The sequence below is a fragment of the Chroicocephalus ridibundus genome, chromosome 7 (genome assembly GCF_963924245.1).
Source record: "Chroicocephalus ridibundus chromosome 7, bChrRid1.1, whole genome shotgun sequence".
NCBI lineage: Eukaryota > Metazoa > Chordata > Aves > Charadriiformes > Laridae > Chroicocephalus > Chroicocephalus ridibundus.
This window is the reverse complement of record NC_086290.1, coordinates 7,128,846-7,149,106: the sequence shown is the minus strand read 5'-3', so window position 1 is coordinate 7,149,106 and position 20,261 is coordinate 7,128,846. Positions and strand designations below refer to the sequence as shown.

The window sequence follows — 20,261 nt, the reverse complement described above, 5'->3', positions numbered from 1 at the left end:
TTTTTTTAATCTTAGAGGAACATAGGGTGCCTCATCTGTTCCAAATCAAAGGCTGGAGATTTCTGTGCTCTTGCACAGAGGTTCTGCTTTTGATCCGACGGGCAATTTATGGAAAGCAGGAATTTATGAAGAGCGCTTATACTATTCAAATTCTGCTGTGCTCACAACAACAGGAACCTGGAATAACGACACAACAGACAAATAGATCCTGGCTTTAAACCACAGAGTGCTTAGCGTCAACCTACAGTCCTCTTAAAAAGCTTTAATTATCTCTAAATTTATGAAAGGCACGGCAGGGATGCTCATATACCTCTTTATTCTCAACAGTGCAGTGTTTTGTTGTATGTGGTTTAGTTGCAGGTGGGCAAATCAAAGAGGGCTGGGGTTACTCAGAGGGTCCCCCACTACCTCCTGATGCAGGGGTGTCACTCGGTTCCTCCCAGTCACGTCAACATAAAGCTGCTACTGGGAATGCTGCTGGCAAGGTCACTCCTTGAAAATGTCACCTTTAAGCCCAAACGGGGGAGGAGGTTCAGCAAACAGACGCACCAGGAGGAGTTAAAAATTTGGGTGACGTGAAGGCTCATAGGTTTTGTGGCAGTTGGAGGGATGGATATTCCCTGCTCCGAGGCACATCAGGGCAGCATCTGCCAGCAGTGACAGTGCTGCTTCTGTCCTGGTCAGCCGTGTCCCCAGTGTTGAGAGACTTAGGACAGTATGCAAAGGTCATGGGTCAGGAATTTCAACTCTTCCTGTTCAAGAACGGGTAGTATCAAGTCTCTTGAAAATTTGATTTTCTGAAAGGTCAGCCCAGAGTTGTGCTGTATTTCTACCCGGGGCATTCCTCTGGGGTTTACACTCCCTTACATGAAAGCTGGCCACCAGCTTGACAGACATCTCGTGACCTACCTCTGAGTTAACACAAGGACCTGCTCTGAAACCCCACAGGGTGTGAATCCCCACACTGTCATTTTGGGAGAAAATAAGCTATTTTCAGGTAGTGTTTAATCACTAGATGTTAATAATTGTACTGCAAAATGATATTTGTGTAGCTCAAAAAAACTAAGCAGAGCTTAGTAGGTTAAAGGAATGTGAGCCGAGTCTATCCTGGACTGATAGCAAACTTAACTTTCCTACAAGGAAACAATTTTGGGAAAAAAAAGGTGGAAAAACTACTTGAATAAATGCCTGTTTACTTTTGAAAGTGTATCTATTCTGGCAATTACTGTAGTGTACATTTTTTTCCATATCTGGTAAATTTTATTTTGAAGAATGAAATTGTTGCAGAGATCCCTGATTTTCTTTTGAAAATCTTCAGAAATATCAACTTTTTTGAACAGAAGTTTCACCCGTGTTTTTGAAAATGTCCCTGAACATTTAATTTCATTCTTAGTCTAAACGAAATCTTATCTTGAAATTACATTTTTTTAGCACAAACCGTTAATTCCAGAATCCAACGTGTCTTAGTTTTAAGTGGTTTCTGTACTTCCAAAAACAGCATCCTACAAATGTCGTGTGGATGAGGCCTCATTTCTGGAGGCCTCGTTCTTGACAGCCTCATTTCTTTTCCAAGGAAAATGGGCCACCCTGCCGAGGCTGTCCTCTTCCCAGCTCCAGACCTCACACCTGACAGCCCTCGGGATGCCTCCTCTTCCCCAAAAGCGTGGAAGTAATCTTGGCACCATCGGTTAATGATAACATGTAGAGCCCATGTTCGGACTAATCTACCCTTCTTTTGGCATTTGAGTTTAATTAAATATTACGATACTCCTGTTTCTCTCTGTGGTTTCCCCTATGTGGCTCTGTGGTGTAGCTCTCGGTGGCCTTTTTATTACAGAAAAATGACCGTACTACTTACCAAAGACAAAGCTTTTCAAAGACTGCTTGAGAAAAAAGTTTCAGCTAAAATCTCACCGTATTTTCTGCCCATCTGATCCCCTGGCACGGGAATTAAGGCTGAGTTTGGATCACGGGTGGCTGAAAAGTGTTGCCAGCTGCGGACGGGGCTGTCCTACCCTCGCATTCCCACTTCAGGACAAAGCCACTGTCACCTTTGACTGGTTTTCTGATGTCTCAAAGCTAAATAGCTTCTAAATTTAGCCCCGAAATCCTGGCTGGGTTCTCCTCTGGACCTCTCTCCGACATTTCTACACATCTCCTTGGGTGTGCAGTGACAGCCTTAATTACAGCTGTGGCTGCCAGGGGGGCCGTAAGCACGGAAACAGAGCCCGTAAAGGACCTGCCCTCCATTTCTTGCTTGACTACAGGGCTTTTTACATATTGCTCTCATAACAGTGCTCAAAGAATATTGATTTATGCCCTATCTTTTCCCTTCCTTTTTTTCCAAAATTTATTTGCCATAAGAAAATTTGGCCACAGTTCTTCCGTCCTGGATGTTAAAAGACTTATCAAATGAAATGGGATCACAAGGCAACTGTTCAGACATTGCTGTTCTCTGTGTTTTTCTGGCAACAGAATCAAAGGTAAACAGCCATCAAAAAAGTTATTTCTGAATGGGTCAAACTGGCTATCACAGAAGCTTATTTACGCGAGGCAAGACTTCCCCTGAGGCATTAGCACATAGAAATGCACATTCTTCTAGATCTTTATCTTCTTACAGAAAGCAAGCGTGCATCTTATGAGGAAATATTTAGAGGTTTAGCTATTTGAGCAACATCCTCTGTAGGTGCTGCATTTAGTCATAGTGATTGTTTGTTACCCTTGGCTCTAAATATAAATCTTTATAGCCTGTCTTTTTGCCCAAATTTCTTTGATGCTGTTTGCTGCAATCCATTAAATGACCCTTTTGAAGAGGTGGCAATACCAGACTATAAGGAATGATTTTTTTACTAACCTCAAGCATGCTCTCTTGTGTTTGACGATCACCATCAGCCTCCACTTGCCGGCCCACCTCTGCCCACGCTTGCTCATGTCCGTGCCTTTTGTTTCTATTATTAGGCTCAGTCAGTTTTTCTCTGTTTTTGACAGGTTGATTAAAGCTCTTCCATGGGAGCTGGGAACGTTTTTAGTGTAGAAATAGTAACTCGGTGTAGCAATAGTCTATCGGAGGTTTAGGAGAGCTTTGATAGCAAGTTAACGCACTGGGCGATCGGCTGCCCTGCTTGCTGCAGTAGGCCGCAGTAAGAGCATCTCTTTGAAATGTGGCCCGTCTCTTTGGTTTTAATAACGCATTTGTCACAAATACAGCCTCTTATGAAGCAAGGCTCTAATAAAATGTTACCATGCAAAGACAGATTTAGAATTAACATTTTTCTCTCCCTGTGTGCCATTCCATTTAATATGTTACATAGGAAGTATGAAGAAATACTGTTTTAGCATAAGCCCTTTCATGAATTATGTACTCTAGTGTTAAGACCTCTGCACTTTTCCTACTCATGCAGAACTTCATGATCGTGGGTTTCTTTCAATGTTTTTTAACCTGATTGCCTTTTATACAGCCCTGATGAGCAGGACTTCCGGGCAAATAAATGGATGACAAATGATTTTTAAGTGGGAAGTCGCAATAGTAGGTGTTTTAGTGGGTTCCAGTGAGAGTTAAAGGGTTTCACGTCTGACATATTCTGAAGATCTTCAGAAGCAACATCACATGAGTTTGCTTGTATGGAAGAAGAATCCAACAAAAGTAAGAATTCCACTTCTTGCACATAAGCCAATGTCTGACTAAAATGAGCTGACTGCCAGAGCAGAAATGAGTTTGCTGGAGCAGTGCATACAGCGATAAAGATAGCATGGAAGGGGGAGATGGGCACATAGTGGATTTCGTTTAAGGTGCCTGATGTAGTCTGCTTGATCAAAGAGTTCGGGAGACCAACTCAGAAACATAGCAACAGCTGAATTTAGAGGATTTGAGGAAATGAGCCTGAATTAGGAAACGTGGATAAAATTAAACTTCAGCTCAGTCTTCTCTAAGGATTATCATAACAATATTGATGAGTAACTGAGAATTTATCCTACCTTAGTCTGTTCCTGGGTCTGAGATATACTTTGAAATCTCTCTATGTCCTTCAAGGTTTGCAAATGAGGATGGTGTAAATTAAATCACAGCGCCTGGTTTGCAAAACTTCTAATATCCCTCACCACAGACAGAGATTCCCTCTGTGAAATCTTGGATCTCATTTGTATTTGGTAACATGGAGGAGTGACCATTAAAAATCGTATTATTCAACAAGATTGCATCGCTTTCTGCTTCTGTCGGAATTCATTGAAGTCCCCCACCAGAGGAGACTGAACTACACAACCAGAGTGCTCAAAGTCACGCCGCAAAATTGAAACAAAAGTCTATCAGGAATTCAGTACATCAGTACTCTGTGCTGGGGCCTGCTAACATCACGAAAATGTCCTATTTCCATCTCAAGGTTTTCCATCATCTAAATGAGTCGTGCTGCTCTCCCTGTGACTAAGCTGTGGAAAACCAGGACTGTTCCCTTTCTTAAAGCCCTGTTTCCATCAGATGTTTTTTCTAGTGCAGCATGAGTTAAGGAGGTCAGATGCCTTTGTATCCCTGCCTCTGTAGCAAGGTGACCTCTGATAGCAGGAGTGAAACTCCTCGTCCGAGCAGGCTGGACCTCGCGGCAGCTACCTGGATCTTCCGAACGTCGGTAAATGCTTAGTGGCAGCTTTAAAACAGCGCCAGTATAATTAAAGTGTGTAGTTAGGTTTCTCATTTAGTGTCGATGAGACGAGAAGGAGTTGAGGCGGTGTATTGATTTAAATGTATTGATCGGAGGGGTGACTGTGTCACTCGCCTCCCGTGGCGGCGAGGAGGGAGGCTGCGGAGGTCGCGGCGGGCTCGGATGCTTCTCCCTGCCTTTTCAGAGCCTCTGTGACCTGGCCCTTACACTTGGTAATACCTCTGGAGTTTGGAAATTAAAGTACTAGGAACGTACATTTGGGGGGGGGGGGGGGGGGGGGGAGGAAAAAAATATATTTCTTTCATGTTTTTGTGATCCATTTGGTAATATTAATTGCTCATGGATCTAATTGCTTTGTGTTCCTTTCTTCTGCAGAGTCATCTGGTGGTTTATTTTGTCTGAAATAAGAGCAGTATTATAATGTGCAATATGTGCTAATTATCAGGGTACACGGAAAGGCATCAGCGTTTCCTATTCTGTAACATGGACGCCGTCGCGTTGCTGTCTGAGGGATGTTGTCTAAATGAGGCTCGTCTGTGTCTTGGGGTCGCCGCTTGGCAGCTGAAATGAGGTGGCATATTGTGTTGACAGTGCCTAACGTCGTATCTTTAGAAACTGGCAGAAAGATGCTCTCCGCAGAGGGCCCCAAACTCCGAAATTGAGTTTCTTAGTGTGCTCCAGCAGAGCCTGAAACCATTGACCTTCAGGCCATGTATGATTTACTGATGGGGGCAGATATTTTTGGTGACATTTGGCGGCAGCTTTCTCCCAGTGATGGACCCTTGGCTCTGGAAGATGCTTCCCGCCTGGTCCAAATTGCCCAAGTCTATATTGATCTTCAGAGCGCTCTGCAATGCACATCTATTTTCGGAGCTACTGTGCAATTGGGCCTCTGAGAGAAATCAGATGTAGGAGAAAGAGGGGAATTTGACGGTCTGTGGACAATTTAATTTTGTCTTCGTGATGTACTGTGGAAGTGTGTTTGGCCTTTAAAAAAAGCCTTGTTTTGTTATATAAATCTCATAATAATAATAAAAAATAAACACAATGTCAGGTGTGTTTTAAAAATCTGCTTTTACTGTGGCTTGAGCAGCCTGAAGAACATATATGCTAAACAATTCATAATAAAGTACAGTGGGATGAGTTTCTTTCCTGATATACAGAAGATGAGGGTAAAGAAAAAAAAAAAACCAAAACCTACTCAGTTTTGTTTGGACAAAGCAGATGAATTTCCCAGTGGCAGGGTGATGAGCAAAGTATATAGAAAAACACTGCTGAGCTACTCCCCTGGCTGCTATTGATCCCAGTGGATGATTTTTTTATTTGAGCAAGGTCTTTCTTAAGGTGTCAGGGCTCCCAAGCAGCCGGCCCGGCACTTCGTGGTGGGGGAGCAGCCCCAGGAGGAGAGGGAATCATTTCCACAGCTGGTTTTGGCGGCCAGACAGATTTGTGCAGTGGATTTCTGCATCGGAAGTTCCCTGGGAGATGAATGTACGCTGTGAAGTCCTATTTATTTTCGCTATTTGTTTGCAGTCAGAAGGCAGCAGACGAGTCTCTCTTCTCCGGAAGAGTTCTCAGCTTGTTCTGCAATCTGTTACAAGGAATGTGCTAATTAATGGAGATTTCCTTATTTAGTGAAAAGATTAAGTGTATCAGCTACTACGGTTTGTATGCAACTCAAAGTGTAAGCTTGCAAGTTCTTTAAGGAAGATAACCGTAACGCAAAATCAAAAGAAATTAGGAATCATAATGCAACGTCAGCATCAACCCGACTGCCTCGTCAGAATTTATAGAGACTGTGAAATTGAGCAATAAACCCAACCTTTGGATGAATTTCAATAACAATAATGTTGAGTTAAACTTAGCAGCGTTTTTTACAAGTCCTCTCTGGTCTATTTAGAATCTATAATCAGTCTGCTACGAGATAACGAGAGCGTGTGCCTCTTTGTTGAGAAGAGCAAGCGGGAATAAATTAGCTAAGGGTACATTTTGTACATTATTTGAGCTTTGCAAAAACGTTAAAGTTATTTTTACTGGGTTTTTCAGTTGTGCGTTTACTGAATGTATTCATTAGATTATCTCTTAAATTTCCCAGCTAGCAAACTAATAATGCATAAAATCTCTCAAATCCTTGTGTATTAAAAAAAAAAAAAGGTTAAACGTTTGTTCCATGGCAATATTACATCCTTTTCAGATGCAACTGAAGTTGTTAGCAACTTTAAGACTCCCAGGGCTTATTCTGCTTAGTTTCCTTCAGTTAATAATATTCTCCCTTGAAGCAGGATTTAAATGTTTGGGCCTGGATTGCTTAAGAGGAGGTGCTCCCCTTGTATCTCACAAGCTTCTGGAGCCTTCCGTCATGCCGTGTGGCCCATGGCTGGTGGGCTGCCTTATCTGCGGCGCATTGGGAAAGCCCCAGCCATAGAGCTGTGATCAGATGTTGGAGTTAGACTCTTAACTGCATTCTATGCTCGATGCTAGGTTTTAACCTGAGTTAAAACCTGAGTTTTGCTTTGTAGGAGATCCCAAAGCTTCAGCTGAGCAGAATCCGGCCCACCGAGTGCCATGGTCCACCAGGTCTCCCTTATGAAGTCTTTAGCTATTAGACTTCCAGCACGGCGTGGATTTACTGGTGTTATTCTACATATTTCACAGTCAGTAATCAAATGGATGTAAATATTAATTGCAAAATGAATCAGCTTTTTTAATCTACCTTTAGTCTGTGTAATTAGAAATATTTCTTCTGTGTCACTGTCCACTCTGCTGCCGCCGTGTTTGTTAAAGGGTGATCTCCACCATCCTGTAGGCTCCAAGGGAAATTACGGGTGCTATTGCCAGTGGCAGTTGCGGTGATGCACAGAGTTGTCCCTCTCGTAGTAATGACCTTGAGCTTTATGAAGCACCTCAAGGTTTACTAACAAGGGTAGAACTGCTAGAAGTTTGTTAATTGAAATGATGAAATATGTTAGAGAGGATACAAATGAGTTTAAAGCCAATTCAATTAGAAGTGCATCTGTTTCCAAAGCTGCCGGAGAAATGTTTATTTTCGAATCACTTTCAAGTCAGCCTCTTGGAATCCTGTTGGCACTGTTGTTTAACGCTGTGCGCAGACCTTACACCCGCAGCAAATTTATCATTTGGAAGTGTAACAGTCGGGTGGATGCCAGTGTCTTACGTGAGCTTGTCAACCTACTAATCGGCTGCTTCTCCCACCACGATCCGTTTGCAAATATAGAGGGGGACACGGAAGGACACTGCGGCCCTCTCTAGCTGTGCCTGGGGTGATACGTATGGCGTCTTGGGTAGGTGGGAAAGGAATTGTGCTACTGCAGAACTCCCCCCCCGGCGCTGCAGCGCGATCCACATCCTCTCCCTGCTTCTGTGCCGCTGACACCCACCAGCCCATCATCCAGCCGCCTCCTGCTGCCCCGGCTCTTTCGGGTTGCACAGCAAAAATGAGACAATAACAGTTTTTACACCACGTGTTTGAGCTTTAACATTCGACATCCACCAGACCATCATCCTCACTTTATTAATCTCACCTGCTATTGCTCCATCTCTTGGGCTGCACAGAAGAAACGAGACGAGGAATGGTTACCACATCGTGTGTTTGAGCCTTCCCAGTACCTCCTGTGTAATCCATGGGTGCTTTGTTTATTATAGACACTTTAGGGAAGAGACTCCATTTGTGGCTTGTAGAGCAGCAAGCACATTGTTCTTAATGAATAAATAATAGTAAAATGAGCTGTGCAGGCCAGGTAAATGCATTTGTTCATCCCATTAGGTTGGCAGTGTCTCAGTAGTAAAACAATAGCACTTAAACATAGAAAAGGCTTATTTGATCATCCAGCTCAATTTTTGCTGCCAATTCAGGACTATTCCCAGTAGTATGCTGCAAGATGCCTACTTAAATATCCCATGCACTGGTGTTTCTGTTGCTGCCTCCGGTGACATCTGTGTGTGCAGCTCCAGCTCTGTGGCCTTCAGGGGCCTGCTGTCGGCTCAGCTAGGACAGAGGCTCTAATCTGTTGTTTCTAAATTAAATGAACTTTATTTTAATTATATTGGAGATTTTGAGGAATAAAAAATAAGAAAGGGGCTAAAGCAAGCTTCAAGAACTAATATAAGAACACATGGAAAGCAGGCTGAGCGGGGTGGGGAGAAGAGGACATCTTTTTCCACAGAAGGTCTTGGAAACTCTGCTTGGGATTTTTGGTACCAGGTTCTGCAACAGAGAGAAAAATGGGGGAGTGTGATGGATGAGTGAGATGTTTAAGGGTGACACTGGCAAAACCAGCTGTGTAAACTCAACCTCGAGTTAGTCTCCCCAGGCTGAGCAACAGTAACTCAGAAATGTGTTTATGCTGTTTTCTTTATTCATATTCTGCTATGCTAAGAAGTATTTCTCCGGATAATATCCTGAATGCAGAATTCTTTATTAATGGGTTGTTTTAATAGCATACCTCCCTTGTTATTTTTTGATGTTGTTTTGTATTATGCATCATGCCAGTGCTACAAATAGTGGGATTACTGCGGGTATCCAAACTGAAGTCTTTTCAGCCCCCTGACAATGGCAAGTCATTGCTTGGCTCCTACAGAGAAAAACAAATATCCCGTTCTCATAGGCGATGGATGAGCTGAGTACAACATTATTTACTAGTTTTTCATAAAAAGATAGCCATAAAGGCATTCTCTATATGAGCAGAGAGGATACATCACGTAGAGATTTTTGGAGGAAAATTTTTGTTGAATGAAATCTTTGATCCATGGGTATCTCCTCATACGTTTAACCTCAAGCAACTGGTAGAAGAAGTAATGGCAGCCTTTGAGAAGAGCTCGAAAGAAAGTTATGTTCCTCTTTTGATTCTGTAGCATTGTTCAATGTGGAGAATTGGGTTCCTCTGGGCAGTATGGTAATTTAATGCTCTATTAGCTGGCCATTATTTGTTTATACTTAATGTAATTTAAAAATATGGGTGAGGAAACTCAAAAAGTAATGAGCTTAGCATTACTTTTATGTCTTAGCAACAGGACGTCTTTAGAAATTTTGTGGTTCACTGGGGGATCCCCACAGCAGTTCCCGGGGGTGGAACACAATAAGTTTCTTCCATTTTGTTGATTATAGCTTTTCCTTCCTCTTCCTTATATTTCTTTTTTGTATTATATTTCTTTTTTTTGGTCTTGTATTTCTTTTTACTATAGAGGTAGGTCTCGAACTGCCAAAAGGCTTAGCCCATTTTGCCTTCACTGATAAGTTGATAACCCCTCTGTCTAATCCTACTTTGAAACAAGGCACTTTCTTTGTTTCTGTTGAGAGTTAATTACCTAGGCTGTCACACAGCCCAAGGAAAAATGATCTTTCGTACGATGGTGGAACAGAACTCTTTGGAGAACTGCCTAAGAAATGCTTCTCATAAATCTATCATGAGAAAATTTCTTTTACTTATCATAATGTATTATGAATTGCTTTGAGTGGCAACCTAAGCAGGTGGAATAGAATATTAGTGGGATATCTGGGAGTCTCATTTGGGGAAAAAAAGCAAATCTGGTTTGGAAATATTTGTATATGTGTGTGCATGGGTGTAATCTCACCCAGATGAGTATACAAAGCATGCAAAGTTGAAATATCTCAAACAAGCGAACACCACTGTAGGGGATTGGGTCAGAAATAATTAAGATACCCAGTTCCCGGGGCTTTGGAGCTGCAAGTGACAAGGCAATGCAAGACATGGAGATAAGAGGTAGCAAAAAAAAAACAGAGCTCACCGTACGGGAACGGGGCTGCAGCTTTAGGGAAGAGTTACAGCGTGAGTTACTGGGGAAATGATTGCGGCTGCCAGGCTGCGGGGTGGCTGCTGTAAAGGAAGAGGGAACAGGACCATCACGAAGGAAAAAGAGAGAAGAAATAGAGCATCATTGAAGGAGGGAATTACTGTTGTTTCTAGTATTTTTTAAGGCACAGTTTACAAAACCAACATCAGTATTTCTTGTACTTCTAGAAGGAGGATATTTTCTGGTGGGGGATGCCTAAATAAGTCTGAAACCTGTCTTGATATTGACTTCGCATGAAGACCAGGGGGGAGGCAGCGTGTTGCTGCTGTGGGTCGATGCTCAGGATGTAACGCAGTCCTGGTCTGGAGTCAGTCACAGAGCCAGTAAACCCAGCTCCGGGCCAGAATGATCTCTGTGCCTCAGCCTTGGTGTTTCCCCATCATCTGGGGCTGTGTGGGGCTTTTGGAGGGCAGCTGCTTCTGGGTTGGGTTTTTCTGGGTTTTGTTGGTTTTGGGTTTTTTTTTTCCTCCCTGCTGCAGTGACTGTCATCTTGGTAGAGTGGGGAAACCCTTCATAAAAGAGTAATCGAATGAGATAATTTGGTATTCTGTGGGTAAGGAATATAGAGGGAGTTAGTGCAATGAAAAACAGAAAGAAAGGGCATAAAAATGAGAAACATCAGCAATACAGTAGGGATGAAATTCGGTTATTTCCATGACCATCATTGCCAGAGCTGTCAGAGGGTCAAAGCCGCCTGTAATAAAGGCTGATCTTAGCAGCCACTGACTTTCATGGTCTAACGTGAAATCTCTTTTTTGCTTAAATTAAAATAGTGCATACAGACATGACAAGGAGATAATAGAAACTCGAGGAGAATGAATGCAGCATGGTAAGCAGGAAGGCGCAGGAGCTATTCCACACTGCCAACCTGAGACTGGTGCCAGTAATTCCCCGGACACCCCGAGGGTTCGGCCGCCCTCCCCTGCCTTTCTGCCCACCAGGAGCTCCACGGCCAGTGCTGGGCTCTGCAAAATCTCTCTTCCCATGTGCCAGCTCCTAAACCAGCGGTGGGGTTCTGCCTGTATGGAGGAACCTTGTTTTTTCCCTGAGAAGCCCTGTTGGGTTTTAATTCAGCAAGGCGTTGGTCCTGCAGATGTCTGGTATTCTGATTTTAAGAGGTGATGATCTTGGGAGGACCTATGTGTCAAGCCAGGTTAAGGTGAAAACAAAGCTTTAAAATGCCGTTTATGAAACTCAGAATTGGCAAAACAGCTGGAAAGATGTATAGAAAGAATTACCAGAAAGGTGTGGGAAGCAGGTTTCATCTGCTTCTCCCAAGAACAAATCCCACACCACTCCAGCTGGCCGGCCGCAGGCAGGTCCCTCACGCATCTTGTGGGAACTGCCAGGAGCACAGTGCTGGTGCCTCCGCCATCCTCTGGTCCTGTCTGCTGGGACGAGAGCCTCCCGACTCCCTGCCTGTGCCAGCTCTGAGATGGCTAGCATAATAATGAAGAAGTACAAAATTGGAGTGTACGCTTAGTTCGCCAGAATTTATTATGGCCACAGTGTCGTAGGGAAGATAATCACCACTTGCTGGTGAACAACCAGCTTCACAACAGTTTGCCAGGGTGTGTGTTCCTTACATCAGTTGGTTTAGCCTTCCTAATGATCATTGGACTAAACCAAGTAGAAATTAGTTTTAGTCACTGCTGTTCTTTACAAATAATATCATCATCTCATGGTGGGAGAGCGTTGTCAGTCTGCCAAATGTCTTCTCTTTAAGAAGTTCTCATTTTGTGTTGATTACACAGATTGTCGTGAGACATTGGAGGATCAGAGTTCATTAGTTGCGGTGATTAAAACCTTTCTTAAATTTTTGGTTTAGGTTACATTGAAGAATCTTGCACGGTCCCTTGCCCGTTTGATTGCAAATTAAGCGATTGGTCCAGTTGGTCCCCTTGCAGCTCTTCTTGTGGACCGGGGGTGAAAGTCCGATCCAAGTGGCTTAAGGAGAAGCCTTACAATGGAGGTCGTCCCTGTCCAAAGCTGGATCTCAAGAATCAGGTGAGCGGTGTTAAATAGCCAACAGAAATCTCTCTGTGCTTACTGTGTTTTTAATGCTCATCGAAAGGTACTGTGCTGGTGAAGAAGTTAAAAATAGGAGTTATCTCTGGGACCACACCTTGTGTCGGATTTTGTAGACAATCTTCGAACTTCTTGGGGATTGTGTGGGAGATGCTCATGTAACAGTAGAATTTGACCTGAAAGACTGCATTTCTTCTATAAAGAAATTTTTATCTCCCAGAGCACGGGAAGCCCTTGACAAATAATCCCACCTGGATAGTGTATAAGCATCAGAGAGCTCAGATGTCATGGATATTTTAAAAGTCTTTAATTCTCTCTGAGACTATGGTTGCTGCAAAAACATTTGTTAAATATATATTGCTATTTTTAGCAACATTTCCCTTCAACACAACACAAGTTCCCTTGAACATTAATCTCTGTATATTCAATATTGAAGTATCCCATCAGAGGAAAGTAATCTCTAAATTGCTACTCTTTAAAAAAGATCAGCATCTGTTTAAATGCTGTCTAATGCCGTATGCATTTCTGCAAGACTAATAGTGATTCCCTACATTTGCTGATTAATTCTCAATGCTAATTAACACTGATGAAGTACTATTAAGGTTTGCCTGTCCTTTATATCAGATTCAGCTATGAAAATTAATAGGACAGAGGCAGTCATGCTGAAGGGTTTCATAGGTAGGTTATGAATATATATATATGTTAAAAAATATGTTGCATAGTATGTGTAGAAGGTCTTTAATTGTATTCATGCAAAGATTTATTTGTGTAGTGGCTTGTGGGTGCTAGAGCTGATGGATCCAGTTGTTTTTCTGCGCAGGTGTTGCTGCAGCAGTCATGTCCCGGGATGCACCATCGCTTCTAACACCTGATTCTGACCTTGCCTCATTTTCTTCACAGTTTATTTTTTTTTTTCCTGTAAGAAACTTGGTAAATACTTTTTTTTTTTTTTTTTTTCCCGTTTTCCCTTATTACTATTTGAAATTCATAGGCGGTAGCCTAAGAGAAGCAGCAGGGACTATGAAAATGTAAAACTGCAATAAAGTGTATGTTGTCCATACCTCAGTGCTTTTCTTAATAGATCAGACAGATCACCAAAGAGGCGAAATGAAATCCCACAGTAAGTCGTATGGTAACAATAAGCTCCTTTGTAACGAAAAGATACTGGGGTTTGTTACCCATAGACACAGCAGCCTACTTCCATTAAAAGTAAACTTATTGCTATAAAGTGTTGCCTATTCCCACACACATTAGGTTTGCTAATTTCAGAAGCCTTTCAGAAGATATTAAAGGCAAGAAATTGTTTAAACTTGGAAATTATGTCTTTGTAAGGTTTATTGGTGCACGGTGCTTGCAAAGTGCCACGGCTGATATTAATATAAATGTGGCCGGTGCTTTTTGCCTCTTTACCAGGAATACCTGTCTTGATCTAAAACCCATTGAATTCGTTAGAGGGCTTCCTATTGCGGGCTCAGTAGTGACACCTTGGAATTGCATTAAGGTCTGTGTCTTTAGGCTTGTGAGTTTTTGGATTTTTCGGGATTTTTTTTGTTTGGTTGGGGTTTTGGGTGGTTTTGTTTCTCTGCCCGTGGGTTTGTTGTTTTGTTGTTGTTTTTTTTAGGATAGAAACAGAAGCTATTTGTAGCTGTTTCAGCACACAAATGGATTACCTTTTCCCAATTTAGATTTATAGGGTTGGATCAGATCCTATATATGTTTCAGAGCTTTTAGGCTAAGAAGAAATTGTTGTGCTAATAAGGAAAACGTGTGTACGTGTATATATGTATATGTACACTTGGGTATGGGTTGACTGTTCAGTGGATGAGGAATTGGTTGGATGGTCACATCCAGAGGGTAGTGGTCAACGTCTGGATGGAGATCGGTGACAAGTGGTGTCTGTCAGAGGTCTGTATTGGGACCATTCCTGTTCAATGTCTTCATCAATGACATAGTGGGATTGAGTGCATCCTCAGCGAGTTTGTGGACGACAGCAAGCTTAGCAGTGCTCTTGACACGGATGAGGGATGGGACGCCATCCAGAGGGACTCGGACAAGCTCAAGAAATGGGCCCATGCAAACCTCATGAGGTTCAACAAGGCCCTCTACTCCCCTCTCGTGAGACCCCACCTGGAGTACTGTGTCCAGCTCAGGGGACCCCCCACCATGAGAAGGACATGGACCTGTTGGAGGGAATCCAGAGGAGGGCCACAAAGATGGTCAGCACCTCTCCTATGAGGACAGGCTAAGAGAGTTGGGGTTGTTCAGCCTGGAGAAGAGAAGGCTCCAGGGAGACTTTATTGTGGCCTTTCAGTACTTAAAGGCAGCCTACGGGAAAGATGGGGATGGACTTTTTAGCAGGGCCTGTTGCAAAAGGATAAGGGGTAATGGTTTTAAACCAAAAAAGGGAAGATTTAGACTAGATAGAAGAAAGAAATGTTTTACAATGAGGGTGGTGAGCCGCTGGCCCAGGTTGCCCAGAGAGGTGGTAGATGCCCCATCCCTGGACACATTCGAGGTCAGGTTGGACGAGGCTCTGAGCAACCTGATCTAGTTGAAGATGTCCCTGCTCATTGCAGAGGAGGTTGGACTAGATGGCCTTCAAAGGTCCCTTCCAACCCAAACTGTTCTACGATTCTATGATATGCACACATATGTATATATTGTGTGCGTGATTCTATTCCTGGTCTCCCCAAACGCTTCTCAATCCTTTGCACAGTTCGGAAGGAGTTTTGCTCTGCACCCACTGGACTTTGACTTCCAGCACAGATGTAGACACACGGAGGTCCTTAGGCACACTGCAGCACGCACAAGTTGCCTACGCAGATGGTGAACTAAATTAGCTGATCGCGCTGCTGTTTAGCTAAGCTGGACGGATATCATTAATGCACTGCAAGGCAGATTGTCTTCTCTTTCCTCTGGTCTGGGCGGTGTTTAAATCCCAGAGCAAAGCTCTATAGATTCTTTATATATAAATATGTGACATCCTAATTATTTTTGTATACTCTGGGTTAAATACCTGCAGTAAAATACTTGCTTCTGTTTGATATCAGACATGAGAAAGCTTAATGACCTGGGGGATGAGATTTGCTCTATCTTTCACTGGCTACTGTGTTATATTGTGGTTTATGCAGTTGATAAAGACATTAGATAACTTATAACCTCTAATAGACTCCTCCAGGTGTCAGTAGATTTCCCTTATTGTTTCCTTATTATTTCCTCTGGGTTTTTTTTGTTTTGTTTTGTTTTTTTTTAATTATGGCTTCTGAGCTTGGGTCTTGTTATTGCTTAACCAATAACTTTGGAGAACCTTCCATTTTCCAGTTCTTATAATTAAAGCCCTCAGTCAGTTTGTGTCCTTTTCTCATTAAGCCAAATAATCTTTTCACCCTCTTCTTGTGAAGGGTGTTTTCTAGGCTTCTTGGCAGACCCCGGTATGCCTTTTTTTTCAATGCCTTTCAGATATTTGACATAGATTTAACTACCGAGAGTGTTACTTGTAATACCATTCCAGCAATTCTATCTTACCGCTTCCCCCATGTCAAGGGCCCTGCCAACACAGATACTTTAACAAAGCTATTGCTTTGGAGAGAGGGGCAGTTTGTGTGTTCAAAACAATTTGGTGAATATAAGTAATTATTTGAGTCACTTATATTGTTTCCTATGTCCTCCTAGAATCGGTTCGATCAGCGTAGTGCACCTTGCTTGTGTATTTAGGACAGAACTTTTTAGCAGAAGTTTGATTTTGTAGAGTGGTAATGACGCATCCTGTTTCTGCATGATATTCCGTGGTTTTTAAGCGCTTAATTCCACAGAGGTTTTGGCTCTTCTGGAGTATCTCGAAGCCACTGTTTCGGATGTCTTCCTCCTCCCCTGTCCATAGAGCCTCTCAGGCAGCCCACTCCTTTTGCAGTAGGTGCTAGAAGTGAACTCAGAGTTAGGAGAATTAATTCAGGTTTGATATATTTCTTCTTTTCATTATAGTCGACGGACTAGGTTGAGCCCTTCCAAATTTGTGTTCCAGGTTTTGTTATTTTCTAACAGAAGTGACAAACAGCTTGTTGACATAGTCACTTCCGCCTTAAGCTTCCTCTCCGTGTTGCCCTGCGAAATTAAAAGACGCATAACAATATCTGGGGGAGAAGACGACAGTATTTTAATGCACATCCATGTAATATGTTGAATTACTTTCGTCTTGTGCCTCTCAGTGTTTGAAAATTGTTGAAGAGTTGGCTAGCTACATTTTGCTCCATCTTTTGAAGAAAACGGGCATTGCGTGTAGAAGCTGTGCAGCTCTTATCTAAGGCTCTGATTGCTTCTGAGCAGCCGATTGGATTATGGGGTCAGCTGGCAGATGCTCTTGGCTGTGCGATGCATGTTTAAAGAGCTGTAGCATTTACGTTTTTCTGTTTCCTGCTCTTATTTGAATGCACTTACACAGCATGCAGTTGCTAAGCTATTTAATATGTAGTTCTACATGATGAAAGGTTAAATATGAGTTATGGGGGGTTTATTGCTTGAATATTCTTTTATAGGTTTTTAGGATTACTACAAGAAAATGCATCTTATTTTAAAGACTCATGAATTCCAAGGATTATCTTTTTATTGATTGCTCTAATATATATTCTTGTCAAGATTTTCCCTCCTTCCCCTTCCTCCCCCTCTCCCTCTTACTCGGTCCTGCTAAAGGACAAATATCATAGCAAGTAGTTTATTCCCTTTATATATACTGCATATATTTAAGTAAACATTTTTAAAGGATTGAGAGCTTTTGTAAAGGCAGGCATAGCAGGAAAAAAAACGTAATGTATTTGAAATTTAAAATTACTGCTTTCTTTAAAATGAGTATTTTGTTCTTAACAACATTTTCTGGTGTTCAGTCTAGAATATGAGAAATGCAAACACCTTGCACGTTCCGATTGCAAGTACTTTTCCTGAAATTGCATACAGAAGTTTAAAGAAATGGAAAAGGAGGACAGTGGTACATTTACAGGTCAGGTTTCCCAGAAGCAGGCGTGAAGACGTATGAATTACTGGTGACCTTTTCAGAGAAAATGACTGGCTTGGTCCTACTTGCGCTTCAGAGAAAACAAACTTTTTCGATCAGCAAAAAATGTCTTAAATTTCTTTTCAAAAGTGAAAAATCCTACGAAATTACAGGCTCTGAAAGCTCACCTTTAGAACACACAAGACTGGATGGGCTCGTGTGTGTGTGTGTGTGTTTTTCCCACAAAGAAAACCAACACAGTAGTATGCGGACTAAAGTTTGACTTGCTCGCATTCGGTAGCTGTTTCTCTAGACAATTTTTAGCTCATGTTTGGCAAGCTAAGTTTCCGTGATCCAGAAATGCCCTTAGACTGTGTCAGAGGAACTCTGCGTAAGGAAGAGTAATGTAGCAGGACACTGTAATCAAACAAAGTCCATTTTTATTTAGGCAGGTAACTGCTCTCCAGGCAATAATTTTGTATACCATAAAGTTTTTGAATAAGCAGTGTATAACACCACTGTATTTCCCCTGTTTTCCTTCCCTCAGGTTATGTTCTTGTCCTTACTTGCTGACACACAATATTTACAACTTCTTTCATTTATCTTTGCCCCCTATCCAACTGTGAATTATAAAAATAGTATTTATTCTCTTAATCTTGAGTGTGTCTGACTCGAAGAGTTTATTTTCGTGCTTTGTTTTGGTGCAATACTTGGTCGAACTCTTCCTTTGCATAAACCTATCTTTTACGCATGTGAAGATACAGATTTGTGCCTTGTATGAAGTGTTTCCAAAACTGTCAGGTTCCTGTGTTAGAGACAGGTTTGAACCCAGCGTCTTTCATTGCTATCGCTGAATTAGCTCACGTCTAATCCCTGGCTGGTGAGTTGCATGTATAACCCTTACCTTTCAGTATCAGAAATTAGTCTTCAAGAATTCATTAATAATGTATTAGCTATAAATAGCTCCTGCTTAAATCACTTCTTTTATAATATAGATTTCTAATTGTTAGAAAAGCTGCTGAACTTTTTCGGGGCACTCATAAAATCTCTTCCTCTGGCGGATTTCGGCTGCCAGGAGTTTATTTCTGAGCCCAGTCCTGTGCTGCTGCACCAGTAGCATCGGCGGCTCTGGGAGATCCCTTTCTGTGGCATGCAGGGACACGGCTCACCTCTATTTTCCTCTGGCTCTGTCTGTCAACACTCATTTGCTTTGTGCACAACTTAAGTTCTGGAAACAAAAATCCTGTCCTTAATCTCGGTTTTACCTTCAGAAGTTCTGATTTCCTCCCACTCAGCCTTGAAGGAAGGAATTACAGCGTAGAAAACATTTGTCCTCTGATTCTAGTGAGTTTTTACAGTAACATAAAAATGACGAGTTTTTTTGCCTGCTACACTAATGTGGGAGAATTTTCAGTGTCAAAAAAATAGCGAGACCCTCCTGGTTTCCGGACGCTTTTCTTGCTGTGATTGAGAGTTTTGGTACTAAACAGTAATTTAGTTCATTAAATAAGCAAAAGTAGGGAGCCAAATCCGTGTAGCCTGAGAGCTCCTCTTCCCAAAGCAACTGTCTGGAGAGTCCACCATGCCAGCGGGAACGGCTTCACTTCCAAAGGAGAATACAGTTGGTTCCCATGTTGTCCTTCAGGATCACAACCCTGTAGTGTGTACCGTAATTCCCAGCATATAGTAATTTTCTGTTCAGCCTCTAGAGATATCCACACTTGACTTTCATTTCTCCTGCAGGTTCTCTGTTGAATAAAGAGTCTCATAAATATATTTTCAGAGTTGCCGCTCACAAAAAGCTTTACCCTAGTGAAAATTGAGCAGTTTAACAACTTCCTAGAAGTATTTTGCACTTTCATTTTTTTTTTCTCTATGTAATTCCTTTAAACTCCTTTTTTCTATAACTCCTTTAAACTTCTCTGTAATAATAATGCTTATTAATATACGATGTAGCGCTGTTTTCTGTAATTGTGAAAATACATTTGCACTTTGTGAAATTAAATCTCGTACAACGCCAGTCTACTTCCTAGAATTATTCTGGGTCCACAAAATTTGGCAGCCTTCTTCTAATTGATTAAACTACATTTTTCTGCCTACTACAGCCCCAAGTTTTTCCTGAAATATGTATCAAAGGGCTTTTTGCTGTAAAAGAGAGCGATACGCTTGCATCTCTGGAACTGAAAATTTACCCATCGTTACTTCTGATTCAAATACAGAGTTCCTGTGTTTGCTGTTGGAGAAAATATTTATTGTTTAATGTGATAGCGTAATGCAAAATACAGTGAAAGACAGGAGTTATACCAAAAGGGCTTCGTCCTGTTTATTTCTCTGCAGAGGAAATGGTATTAAATGGAAAATCAGCTGTAGATGGTTGGGTAGCCCGGTGGAGAAAGTATTAGCATTTCACCTAAGGAACTGAAGTTAAATTGGTTGGGGCAATATTTTTTAAGGAAAGAAGTTTGGTTTGTGCTGAATCTCTTGTGGACGATATGTCGTGTAGGAGGACCAGCGTACACTGTGTGTCATAAATCAGCGTGACAGCGTCTAACACTGAGACTGAACTTACTCTTGCTTGTCTTTGTCTTAGGAACAGGAGAACACAAAGGATTGATGCCTTGGTTATTCCTTGGCAGCAGATTTAATCTTGGGGTTTTTTTCTCCCCTCCTTCCTTCCTTTAGAAAGTTTTCTATTTATTTTCCGCAAAGTTTTGCGGTGTAATTTGTTCTTGGTTTTAGGCTCACAATCGTTAAGGAAGGGGAAA

General features: G+C 42.0%; 1 protein-coding gene across 7 annotated transcripts in view; it reads left to right on the top strand.

Annotated features, from left to right (window-relative positions):
* The window catches only part of THSD7B (thrombospondin type 1 domain containing 7B), a 329,550-nt gene that overhangs the window by 232,121 nt on the left and 77,168 nt on the right, over window positions 1–20,261 (top strand). For all 7 annotated transcript variants that reach the window (XR_010071985.1, XM_063341430.1, XM_063341432.1 and 4 more), the window contains one exon: window positions 12,313–12,491. Coding sequence is in view for 6 of the 7 variants with exons in the window: in XM_063341430.1 (XP_063197500.1) it covers window positions 12,313–12,491 (179 nt within the window). In the remaining variant the exon portion in view is untranslated. The remainder of the gene's footprint in view (window positions 1–12,312; window positions 12,492–20,261) is intronic.